Source organism: Hemiscyllium ocellatum, chromosome 22, assembly GCF_020745735.1.
Source record: "Hemiscyllium ocellatum isolate sHemOce1 chromosome 22, sHemOce1.pat.X.cur, whole genome shotgun sequence".
NCBI classification, from domain to species: Eukaryota; Metazoa; Chordata; class Chondrichthyes; order Orectolobiformes; family Hemiscylliidae; genus Hemiscyllium; species Hemiscyllium ocellatum.
In genome coordinates this window covers 14299092-14312771 of record NC_083422.1, presented here as the reverse complement: position 1 = coordinate 14312771, position 13680 = coordinate 14299092, and the positions used below count along the sequence as shown (strand labels likewise).

The 13680-nt window shown below is 41.6% G+C and overlaps 1 protein-coding gene across 1 annotated transcript in view; it reads left to right on the top strand.

Moving 5' to 3' along the window:
- Positions 1-11126: 11126 nt before the first annotated feature.
- asah2 (N-acylsphingosine amidohydrolase 2) overlaps positions 11127-13680 on the top strand; it is a gene marked incomplete at its 5' end in the record, with an annotated part of 66782 nt that continues 64228 nt past the window's right edge. The window contains 3 exons of the mRNA XM_060841769.1: positions 11127-11135; positions 12111-12260; positions 13269-13445. Of these exons, the coding sequence (XP_060697752.1) occupies positions 11127-11135; positions 12111-12260; positions 13269-13445 (336 nt within the window). The remainder of the gene's footprint in view (positions 11136-12110; positions 12261-13268; positions 13446-13680) is intronic.

Below are 13680 nucleotides of genomic sequence, written 5' to 3'. Positions count from 1 at the left end.
TGGAGCTGGACGTGCGGATTGTACAGGGCCAATTGCAGATGTGCCTTTGGTATGTTAACTTATTTGAATAATTATTTGCTCTTTTATCACTTCTGTGACAATGGAGGCTTCAATGTGCCTTTGTGCAGATTTTCAATACCATGCACTATATTTGTGTACCCTATAGCTTCCTCTGAACACTCTGTCCATCCTACACTATAAATAGTTAACAAATATTGTTCTCTGTTGGAAACAACGGCACTTTTGCTCTGGGGTTAGGAGCTTACTGAATGGCTGTGTACACAAACATTTGCCCTGCACTTTGTCTCTATCCATCCTTGTGGGCGGCACGGTGGCACAGTGGTTAGCACTGCTGCCTCACAGCGCCAGAGACCCGGGTTCGATTCCCGCCTCAGGCGACTGACTGTGTGGAGTTTGCACGTTCTCCCCGTGTCTGCGTGGGTTTCCTCCGGGTGCTCCGGTTTCCTCCCACAGTCCAAAGATGTGCGGGTCAGGTGAATTGGCCATGCTAAATTGCCCGTAGTGTTAGATAAGAGGTAAATGTAGGGGTATGGGTGGGTTGCGCTTCGGCGGGTCGGTGTGGACTTGTTGGGCCGAAGGGCCTGTTTCCACACTGTAAGTAATCTAATCTAATCTTTAGATTTGTTTTATAATGTTAAGTCTTCTATTAGACACTTCCTCAATCTTCCACAAGCCAAGTTAGCACAACCTTTTAAATTTCTAAACCTGTTTAGAAAATTGGATTTCAAAGAGCATACCCTAATTAGGAATTTATCTAATGTGGCAGTGAACACTTGTCACTTGCCATAGCCATGTAACCTTTGCTAGAGGTTACTTTCACTTTAGATTCTCAACTACAGGAGCAATCATCCCTATACCCACATATGGAGCTGCATCAGGGCATTATTTAAATGAGCCACAACACACTGCAGCACCCAGGAACTATGAGATGCTGAAAAAAAATGCCTGTGATACATATTCAAGAAAAACAAGTACTTGATAAGCACAGTCTGCTGATTCTTACATAACAAACCTAAACAATAAGAAACAACACGCCCAGAGACTCCAGCCACACTACCATCATTGAAGACATCTCAGAGATGACAAAGAGCAAAGAAAAATTACAGTCCAGGAACAGGCCTTTCGGCTCTCCAAGCCTGAGCTGATCCAAATGTACTGTCTAAACCTATCGGTCAAGTCCAAAGCATCTGCTCCCCACCTGCTCATACATCTGTCCAGACGCATCTTAAATGAATCTACCATGCCTGCCTCTACCACCTCTGCTGGCAATGCGTTCCAGATGCCACCAACCTCTGTGTGAAGTACTTGCCATGTGTATCTCCCTTAAACTTTCCACTTCTCACCTTGAAAGCATGAACTCTCATTATTGAATCCTTCACCCTGGGGAAAAAGCTTGTCTCTATCCAATCTGTCTATATCCTTCATGATTTTGTAAACCTCAATCAGGCCCCCACCCCCTCAATCTCCTTTTTTCTAATGAAATAAACCTAACCTACTCAACCTCTCTTCATAGCTAGCGCCTTCCATGCCAGGTAACATCCTTGTAAACCTTCCCTGCATCGTTTCCACAACCTTTTGGTAATGTGGCGACCAGAACTGTACACAGTACTCTAAATGCGGCCGAACCAATGCCTTGTACAATTTTAAAATGACCTGTCAGCTCTTACACTCAATATCCCGTCCAACGAAGGCAAGCATACTATATGCCTTCTTGACCACTCTATCCACCTGTGCAGCAACCTTCAGAGTACAATGGACCTGCACTCCAGATGTCTCTGCCCATCAACTTTTCCCAAGGCTCTTCCATTCATTGTATAATTCGCTCTAGAATTAGACTTGCATAATTACATCACATCACATGACGACCAGACTACTCTGGACCCTTGGCATCATGGTAGCCCACAAACCTACCAACACACTGAAACAGTGAATGTTTCATGATGAATCTAAAGGACCCTGTACCAACAACCAGCAGAATGAACATCACATATAAAATACCCAGCAAGGACTGCAACAAACATTACATTGGACAGACTGGCAGGAACTAGCCACCAAGATACACAATCACCAACTAGTCACCAAAGGACATGACCAACTATCACTGGTATCCATTCACAAAGACAATGAGGGACACCAGTTCGACTGGGACAATACATTCATCTTGGGACAGGCTAAACAAAGACATGCACAGGAATTCCTAAAAGCCTGGCATTCAAACTGGAACTCCATTAACAAACACATCAACTTCGACACCATTGACCAACCTCTCGGAAAATTAACTGGAAGTGCTATCACCCACCACAATGGACCAAGACACACAAGTAGAAAGCAGCACAGAACACTAGTGTTTCAATGGAGGCTCACTGATGATGTTACCTAGCATGATGACGAAACATCTGAGAACAAGTCTACCAGCTCAGCAAGCAAACTTATGACCTGAACTGTATTACACTCTAGACCTCACTGAAAACAGAAAAGCCAGACTGGAAGCCTTTTGAAAGCTTTGAGGATACATATTGTACATTCTATTAAATGTTACTCATTATTGATATCTATTTAATATCAGAACAGTGGAAGAGAGGGAGAATATTGAGCACTATGTGACAGCATTGGTACACCTAGTTGAATCCTGAGAGTGTAGACAACTGAAAGATGATCCTATCAGAGATAGGAATGTCTCCTAGCAGAAGTGATCCTGCTGCAAGTGCACAGGTTGAGAGCAAAGCTGCTTACTCTCAAGAAATCTGTTAACCTGCAAAAATTCTGAAGTTGTCAATCATCAACTACAGTTTATTAATGGGAGAACAGATAAGGCTTTGTATTATGGCAACAGACAACCCAGGTCTAATAAGAATCTCATGGTCAAAAGGAATATCTATTTGTAGACGGAGCAGCAGAAAGATCAAGAGCAGAGGACAGTATGCAACAATTGCAAAGAACACTGTACAAAAGAGGAGGTGGCATGTCTAGCCTGTGGAAAGCAGTGGTCTAACTGCAAAAGGATGAATCGCTTCATGCACAAGTGTTCATAGGAAAAAAATAAACCAAAGATATATCAGATGATTATTCTAATGAATACTCTACAACAGGTTGACTTTGTCAAGTCTAAAGATGGAAAATGGTTTGTAACTCTGAGAATGATTCTGTGTATGACTGCTGAAAGAGGATGTGATATGCGTGTGAAGTGTCAGATTGCCACTGGTGCATCATGGAATATCAAAAGCTTTGCAGACCTGTGCAAAAGGCTCATTATGGTGAGCCAATGTGAAACCCTCGATCAGAATGTTAAGGTTATACAAGAGAATCCCAAGTGGATAAAAGAAGGTGAGGGCACAACATAGCAGAAAGGTTAAGGTTTTCAGTTCCAGATAGGTGTTTCACAAAATCCATCCATCTCCGCTGAGGTGAGCCTAATGCTTGAATTGATCATCCTACACATGCCAGACGAGATTTGTGATGCTTCACAGGACAGGAAGCCATTGACTGTTGAACAGATTCTGGAAGATTACGAAGATGTTTTTGTAGGTCTCGATATCTTCCTGGTGAATATCGCCTAGATCAGACAGTGAGACCAAGTCAGCATCAACTGAGGTGAGTTCCTCAAGTCCAGTCTCAAAGACAACTTGGAAGAGCTGGACATGAAGGGAGTAATCGAGGCATAGTTCTTTGAAAGTGGAGTCACAGGTAAACAGGATGGTGAGGAAAGTTTTTGACACACCTGCCTTCATTGATCAGTGCATTGACTATAGGAATTGGGGTGTCATGTTGCGGTTGTACAGGACATTGGTCAGGCCACGTTTAGAATACTGCATTCGATTCTGGTCAGCCTGTAGGAAGGATGTTAAATTCAAGAGGATGCAGGAAAGATGTTTTTCCTAGGGTGGGGGAATCAAAACCTAGAGGACATAAGTTTAAGGCTAGAGAGGAAAGATTTAAAAAGGACTTGAGGGGCAACTTTTTCATGCAGTGGGTGATATATGTATGGAACAAGCTGCCAGAGGAAGTGGTGGAGGAGGGTACATTTGTAAGATTTAAAAAAACATCTGGATGGGTATAAAATGAGAAGGGTTTAGAGGGATATGGGCCAAATGTTGGCAGATAGGACTAGGTCAGTTGAAGATATCTGGTCAATATGGGCAAATTGAACCAGAGTCTGTTTCCATGCTGTATGACTCTATGACTCTTTAACTGACAGCTCTGACAGACTGGATTAGCAACATGGAAGCAGTGCAGTGGACTGAGAGAATGCATCGATGCAAAGTATCTCAAGAAAGCTTTAAAGAAAACTCACTGTGCCACCCATTGAATAAGTTTTGTCATAATCTGCCAAGGCAAAGATCTTTTGTACCAAGAATAGATTAGATTAGGTTACTTACAGTGTGGAAACAGGCCATTCGGCCCAACAAGTCCACACCGACCTGCTGAACCGCAACCCACCCCGACCTATTCCCTTACATTTACCCCTTCACCTAACACTATAGGCAATTTAGAATGGCCATTTCACCTAACCTGCACGTTTTTGGATTGTGGGAGGAAACCGGAGCACCCGGAGGAAATCCATGCAGACATGAGGAGAATATGCAAACTCCACACAGTCAGTTACCTGAGGCGGGAATTGAACCCGGGTCTCTGGTGCTGTGAGGCAGCAGTGCTAACCACTGTGCCACTGTACCGCCCCCAAGAAGGATGATCAATGGCAAGTGATGCTGGATGAAAGCATCAGTTTTCTAACTACACTCAAGACACTACTCAGAGAGTCATAGAGCACAGATTGATTCAACTAGTCCATGCCGACCAAATTTTCTTATCTAAACCAATCCCACTTGCCTGCACTTGACCCATTTCTCTCTAAAACTTTCCTATTCATGTAGCTGTCCAAATGTCTTTTGCATGTTGTAACTGTATCACTTCCTCTGGCAGCTCATTCCACACGACAAATCACCCTCTGTACGAAAATGTTACCCATTAGGTCCCTTTTAAATCTTTCTCTTCTCACCTTAAAATTATGCCCTCTTGTTTTGAACTCCCCTACCTTAGTCAGAAGACTTAGCTATTCACCTTATCTATGCCCCTCAAAATTTTATAAATCTCCATAAGGTCACCCCTCAACCTCCTATGAAAGAAGTCCCGGCCTCTCCTTACAACTCAAATCTCCAGTCCCAGTAACATCCATGTAAATCTTTTCTATACACTTTCTAATTTAATAATATTCTTCATGTTTGTGGGATAAGAATGTTGTGGAGAAAGTGAGAACTGCAGATGCTGGAGATCAGAGCTGAAAATGTGTTGTTGTGGTTCTGCTCGCCGAACTGGAAGTTTTTGCTGCAAACGTTTCGTTCCCTGGCTAGGGAACATCATCAGTGCTGTTAGAGCCTCGTGTGAAGCGCTGCTTTGATGTTTCTTCTGGTATTTATAGTGGTTTGTTCTTGCTGCTTCCGGGTGTCAGTTTCAGCTGCAGTGATTTGTATGTGGGGTCCAGGTCGATGTGTCTGTTGATGGATGTTCTTGCCGTTCCCGGGTGTCAGTTTCAGCTGTAGTGCTTTGTATATGGTGTCCAGGAAACCAACACACACAGACCAAGTCTTAAACTATGAAAGTAACCACCCCAACACACACAAACGAAGCTGCATCAGGACACTATTCAAAAGGGCCACAACACACTGCAGTACACCAGAACTGCGAAAAGAGGAAGAGGAACATCTATACAAGGTATTCGCCAAAAACGGATACCCACGCAACTTTATCACCAGATGCCTAAGAGATAGACCGAGGAACGAGGACATGCCACAACCAAAAGGACTAGCCACTCTACCATACGTCAGGAGCGTCTCAGAACTGACAGCCAGACTACTGCGACCCTTAGGACTCATAACAGCACACAAGCCAACATCCACGCTCAGACAACAACTCACTAGAACAAAGGACCCAATACCCAGCATGAGCCAAACTAACGTAGTTTACAAAATACCATGCAAGGACTGCACAAAACACTATATAGGACAAACAGGAAGACAGCTAACAATCCGCATCCATGAACATCAGCTAGCCACAAAACGACACGACCAGCTATCTCTAGTAGCCATACACTCAGACAACCAGCAACATGAATTTGACTGGGCAAACACCACTATCATAGGACAAGCCAGACAGAGAACAGCCAGAGAATTCCTAGAAGCATGGCATTCATCCCCAAACTCCATCAACAGACACATTGACCTGGACACCATATACAAACCACTACAGCTGAAACTAACACCCGGAACGGCAAGAACATCCATCAACAGACACATCGACCTGGACCCCACATACAAATCACTGCAGCTGAAACTGACACCCGGAAGCGGCAAGAACAAACCACTATAAATACCAGAAGAAACATCAAAGCAGCGCTTCACACGAGGCTCCAACAGCACTGATGATGTTCCCTAGCCAGGGAACGAAACGTTTGCAGCAAAAACTTCCAGCTCGGCGAGCAGAACCACAACAACGGATACCCGAGCTACAAATCTTCAATCAGATCTGAAAATGTGTTGCTGGAAAAGCGCAGCAGGTCAGGCAGCATCCAAGGAACAGGAGATTCGACGTTTCGGGCATAAGCCCTTCTTCAGGAATGAGGAAAGGATAAGGATGTTGTGCACACCATGTTGCATCTGCACTGCTCAGGAAGAGTGAAAGGCAGGCAGCAAGGGATAGTGATCCTCCCAGAGTGGAAATTATTGTGGTTGTGGAGACACAATGGAAGAAGCCAACGCTGACTATGATTTGAATTTGTTGCAATTGCTCGAGAGGTTTTACTAGGTGTGCCTGAAGTTGAACAAGAAGAGATGCAATTAAAGATCACTGGAATTATGTATTGAGATTGGATACTGACAGCAAAAGGACTTTTCCAGACCCTCACGAGGTCAGACCTGAAGCAGATGTGCAGTGACCAACACAAGTGAATCTAATGATAGTGGAATCAAGGGTTATGGAGATAATGCAGGAAGTGGATACTGATTAGGAATGATCAGCCATGATCACATTGAATGGCGGTGCAGGCTCGAAGGGCTGAATGGCCTACTCCTGCACCTATTGTCTATTGTCTGATGATGTATTTGAAAACAAAGAATGATGGCAATCACAGCAGGTCAGGCAGGAACTGTGGAGAGAGAGCAAGCTAATGTTTCGAGTCTAGATGACTGTTCATCAGGGTCTTTTCGGATTCACGAACTCCTGAAGAAAATATTTGTTTAAATTGTGGTCACAATATCAAGCTTCTTGCATGCTCCCTGAAGGCTGTGCAATAGCATTAGAGCACAGAACAAAGGAACAACTTTCTATTGAATTACAACACAAATGATGATGACACCAATACTGAGGTAAGCAGTTTGGTTACCTCGCATTCTATTAGCAATAAGACAGGACTATGCAGCTAGGACAAACATGCAAACTGACCAACACCACACTCAGATTGAGAAAGAGTGCCTGGTCCTCTGTCAGACGCACTGACAGCAGAGTCCGACCACAGAATACTTCAAAGCATCTTTCTCAAACCACTAGTTTCTGCTCGAAAGCATCAGCGACATATGTTACTTCCTTTGAAAAGCTTTAACTTGGAAATGATGTGCATGTCAGAGGAGCTAAAGCACATTGAGAGCTGTACTTCCAATGACAAAAGTTGAGGTTTCTCAGGCAGAGTGAGAAATCTTCCAGATTCAAATAGCAGAGGCATTTGGAGCTGAAAACAAGCAAAGCAAAACTTGAAGTACTGAAGCGAGTAATAATGAATAGATGACCTGAAACCATCAAGGACACACCTATTGGAAGATGAATGTATTGGGCATATAGAGATCAGCTGATAGCCCAAGATAGTACCTTGTTCAAAGAAAATAGAAACAGTATCCTTAAAGAGAAAAGATGCTGAAGCACATCCATCCAAACTACCAATAAATTGTTTCAAGTTTAAAAAAGACAGTGTTCTACTGGCCAAGAACGAGCAGTGGATTAAGCACCATATCAGTCAGAAATATTTGGAGAAATGCATCTGTAAGGATATTTGTGTTTTGTTATAGCCATGTGATTTCTATTGTTTTCATTTTAGATTGCGTCATCATTAAACATTACTATAAAACTGCACTGTATCACTTCAAAACAATTGCATCTTCACTTAAGTTTGATGTCCAGGGCTGACGGGAGAACTCAAGATGGGGTCTGACAAGGCTGTACACATGTGGAAGGGTGTACCTGCTGTCCCTCTGAATTCCTATTTCTTGAGATAAACCCCCAACATTTTTTTTAAGCTTTAAAAGCAACTGACTGTGATGCCGGAAATCTCAAAACAGATAATGTCGGAGAAACCCAGCAGCTTCTGTGGAGTGACAGTTAACGTTTGATGTTAAGTATGACTGTTCTTTAGAGGTTTTTGTTTCAGTTTTGAAGAAGTGTCATATTAGACCTGAAATGCTAACTCTGTTTCTCTTTCGCCACAGATGCTGCTAGACCTGCTGAGTTCCTCCACTGTTTCCTGTTTCGATTTCTCTCTCATTCTCAGTTGTACTTTGTCACCACAGCTTTTTGAGATTTGCACAAAAGCACCTCCATCTCTTTGATCCTCTACTATTCCTAATTTCTTAAGTTTAGAAAGTATGCCCTTCTTTAACTTGCTTGGCTCCAAAGTGAAAGCTTTGCGGCAGTTTTGACTGTTTTTATTCTGAATATATCCATTTCTCATCTACTTCCTGGGGTGTGGGAATCCAAAACTAGAGCAGAGGTTTAAGGTGACAGGGGAAAGATCTAAAAAGGACTTAAGGGGCAACTTTTTCACACAGAGGGTGGTGTGTGTGAGGAATGAGCTGCCATTGGAAGTGGTGGAGGCTGGTACAATTACAACATTTAAAAGGCATCTGTATGGGTACATGAATAGGAAAAGTTTAGAGGGATATGGACCAAGTGCTGATAAATGGGACTAGGTTAATTTAAGATATCTGGTCGGTATGGACGTATTGGACTGAAGGATCTGTTTCCGTGCTATACATCTCTATGATTCTATCTACTGAATCTCCCATTAACACTCATCATATCTGTAAAATTGGTTATATAGTCCACTGTTCCTTCATCCATGGCCATGATGAGTATTACCAAAACCATTAACACAGTACAGATTCATGGGAACAGTAGTAATTAAATCGTCCCAAACAGATCTTTGTTTCTCCTCTCTGTATGCTACCTCCCAATCAGTTTGCAACGCATGTTATAGGGGTAATTCAGTGTCATTTCACTGTTGCTTGAAAATTAGAGAGATGTTTTAGGAGAGAAAGGTGTCATTAACCAATTGTGCCTGTGCTTGTATTAACTCTCCAAATTCAAGGGTCTAGTATAATCCCAATTTTTCAGCTCTTTTCCATGTGTATTATCTCCTTTGCAGATGCATACCCAGTTCCAATTAAAAGATATTCTGTCTCAATAGCTGCATCCAATAAAGCATTGCATAGCCTGACAATGTTCAGAATGAAAACACATCTCTTATGTTTGCTTTGTTCTGATAAAAATCTGAATATTCCTGTCAGCTTTCCAGTGAGAAGAACCTCTCACTATTTATTGTCTCGACTCCATTTATAATTTTGAAAACATCCATTGCATTGCATGCCCTCCACTTGACCTTCTCTCACTCCAGAGAAAAGATCCCACTTTTGTCAATCTTCGGAGGTATAACTCTCCTTTCTTGGTTTCATTCTGGGAAATTCCCTTTGTCTCTGGAGTTATAAGATACAGTTCTATTGGCTTTTACAAAGTTAACTCATTTCCTTGCTTTTCTATTCTGAGTCTGTATTTAACCCTGAATCGCCATTTCCTTTCTCATGTTTTCTTTTAACTGTCGTTCCAGTTTAGAGCATCTCTGGGTTTCACTGTCCCTTCATTCTGTGGAGACTCCTTCCATTCAGGGTATAAATTCCAAACTTTCTTCAACCTACAATGTGATATTTTATTTTTATCTGCTCTGTACTGCATCCGGCACTTAACAACTACATTGGTGTATCTGCATCCTCCTGCATTCTTCCTCTCAGAGCTTTGGCAATTCAGTAAATATTATATATTTACGGGGTCAAGATGTTTCCTTAAATTTTGTGGAGCAAGTGAGTCAGAAGGCATGTTAGTAAAGGATCTGGGCGATGTGTATCTGAGAGAGACTCTCCAGTTTGTGTCAAATGCTTTTCTTCCCTTTGTGACTGCTATTATTTTCTCTACTCTCTTTACGCATTCCCAATCTGTCTCTATTTTGCTTCTTTAATATGTTGCTTTCTATTCTAATCCCTTTGTTTATCCATGGAATCCTGGTTGTTGACAATCCACTCTGCTCATAATGAGTTGACATGTATCCATCCCATTATGAAATTTCGCCCTCTGCTGGTTTGGTATTCCTTCCAGTCAACAGGATTATCTTGAATTTACTTTCCTTTTATGTATTTCCAAAGAATCTAATCCTTAGGTGGTCATTATTCACCCATCAGTCTGTTGCACACCCTACTTTGCTTTTCATTACCAGATAAACATTGCTCAGATTAAAGTAATAATCTTGAATGTGATCTGAAGACCCTGCTCACTTTGAGTTTAAAAGGTGTTCCTTAATTATTTGTTAATTCTACCAGATGGACTCAGTTGGAGCAGTGTTGATAATTTAAAACATACTTCTCAATAACTGTATTAACCAGGCCATCGTGCCTTCCTTTCTGCTTCCTCTCCCCCTCTCTCAAATTATCCTGTGACAATTTTAGTTCATTCCTGTCTGGCTTCAATCCAAGTTTCCACCAACATTAGACCATTGTAACCTCCCATTCCTCTTGTTTTCTGCTTTTATTTCTTACACTATTTCTATCCATATGTACCTGTTCACAGTAGTCCATGCCTTTGTTTTTCTCCCTCTTCCTGATTATCCTTCAGGCAGCATGGTGGCTCAGTCATTTGTACTGCTACCTCACAGAGCCAGGAGCCTGGGTTCGAATACTCACTCGGGTTACTGTCTGTGTGGAGTTTGTACATTCTCCCTATGTCTGTGTGAGTTTACTCTGGGTGCTCCAGTTTCCTCCCACAATCCAAATGTGCAGTTTAGGTAAATTGACCAGGCTAAATTGCCCATGGTCCAGGGATGTGCAGGCTAGGGGGATTAGATATGGGTAATGCAGGGCTGCAGGGATAGGGTAGGGGGCTGAGTCTAGGTGCGATTCTCTTCAGAGGGTTGGTGTGGACTCAATGGGCCAAATGTCCTGCTTCCACACTGTAGCAATTCTACGAATCGCAATCCTTGCCTACAGGCCCAAATTTCAACTCTCCGTGCAAAGTCTTGACTGTGTAAGACAGTTTTGCCCTTTCACTGTTTTTATTCGAAACAGCTCCCACAAAAAATCACCACAATCACATGGAGACTGTCCCCTTTTATCAGTACTCTTGTGTCACATGCATACACAGATTTGAAATTGTTGCTCAGCCTCTGTTCTTTAGGATAAAGATCAGTCTGGTCTTGAACCAGACAATCAGCTTTTGAGATTGATGCAATTATCCTGTGGCTTTGGGATAAAGTGGACATGAAATTGTCATTTCCATTTGCTGAATCTAATAAACATTGTAGATGCACATGATCGGATTAGTTTTGTGTTCGCGAGTGTGACTGGACATGTTTTTTACTTGGGTACATTGCTTTTCAAGCAACGTTGCCATCTGCTTAAGAGTCAAACTGAAATGAAAGCACCTACAAGGATGAGAAAGAAAAGTATTTTTCCCACTCTGGCTTCTCAATCTGTTATAGATCATCTCATGAATTCAGCACCACTGCAGTAAAAGACAAAAACATTACACTGATCCAATTCAAAGTTCTACCAAGTTCCCCAAAGACTGAAAATCTTACAAAATAAATGTCTTTGAAGCTTGATTGAAATGTTTTGTAAACCTGTGCTATACTTGACATGCGAATCTTGCTTTTTCACACTGACAATACCAACTACCAGACGAATCTTGAATGCTGATAATGTAAAGGGTACATTGGTATAATGCTGATGTGATATCAGGAAGGTCCCATGTGATTTGCAATGTAAACACTTGCTTTTGCCAATGTGTAGATGGGATATGCCAATCCAGAGCAAACTGCTGCAGGACTCCATACTCGCCTGTACAGTCGGGCTTTTATTGTAGCAGACCCTGGCACTGCAAAGAGGGTGGTGTTCGTCACTGCTGACATTGGGATGGTATCTCAGAAGCTCAGGTTAGAGGTAAGCACTAACTTGTGTACTTATCCTGACTGACAGCTTTTTCTTCCTTTCTATTGTTCTAGTTGAAAATGTGTTGCGGGTTAAAGCGCAGCAGGTCAGGCAGCATCCAAGGAACAGGAAATTCGACGTTTCGGGCACAAGCCTTGATCTAGTTGGCCTAACTAGCAGTCATTAATCATTTTAGTATCCCCAGGAAAACAAAGAGAAACAGAAATGCCAAAAAAAAACATTTGTAGGCTGATGCTGCGGACCTGAGTGGTGTCTGCAAAACACCCATTTTTTACAGATCAGGCCCTGGATTGCGGGCTGTTTTAAGCTGGAAGTTAAATCTCTGCTTCATTGAATTTTTTTTCCATTTGCAGGTTGACCGTGTTTTCTTGGTTATCTTCATGAACTGTGTTCAGGATTTATTTATGTTATAAAGGCTCCATTCATTTTCATCTTTTCCTAAGGGTAGTACAATCTGCTTGATTGTTTCACTGCATTAAATGAGTATTAAGTTTGGACAACACTTTGAATTTTCTAATGTGTCCCAGAATTTCTTTCTTCCCATGGCTATTGTTGACCTTTTATTTGCAGACCAGTCTGAAAGGGCACTTTTTCTTACTGCCTTGAGTGTTGAAAGGCAGGGAGCAAAATATTTTCTCCATTGTACTGTAAGCTAAGAACAAAGCTGCATTGTGTGTTTACACCATATTAAAAATGTTTCATGCTTGTTAATATATAGTTATCCACCTGTATTTCTGTTTTGTATTACCAAAAGTAATGTCTGTGGTGAGCCAAATGAACACACTCCTTATATTATGTGATTCAGACAGTCTGTATGGATAAAATTATAGGAATCTCGAGATAGACAACTGTTAGTGCTTAATAACTTCAATTCCAAAAATGAGCATCTAAGTTCTGTAAATTCTTAATTTGCCTTTATGTTCAAGACTATATCAACAACATGTTAATCAAGATAATTTAGTTTCATCATACTAACACTGTTACATATATCTATTTTAGGTTATAAAAAGACTAAAGAGCAAATATGGAGATCTCTATAGGCAAGACAATGTTGTCTTGAGTGGGACCCATACCCACTCTGGTCCTGCAGGTTACTTTCAGTACACACTCTGTCTGATCACAAGCAAAGGTTACATCAAACCATCCATCAATGCCTTAATTCATGGCATAATAAAGGTTAGACATTCTGCTTTGTATTTTATTATATAATAATGATTATGTGTTTAAGTGTAATATTTTGTACAAATAGTACATTAGCCAGTGAATATTGAAGAATTAACTAAAATGTAGATCATGTGTAAATAAGAGCAAAACTCCCTTTGTGTTCACTAATAAAGGAAGATTATTCCAATATTTATCACAGCCAATAGACTACTCTGGAAATGCTGTCACTATTAGTAAAACAGCAATT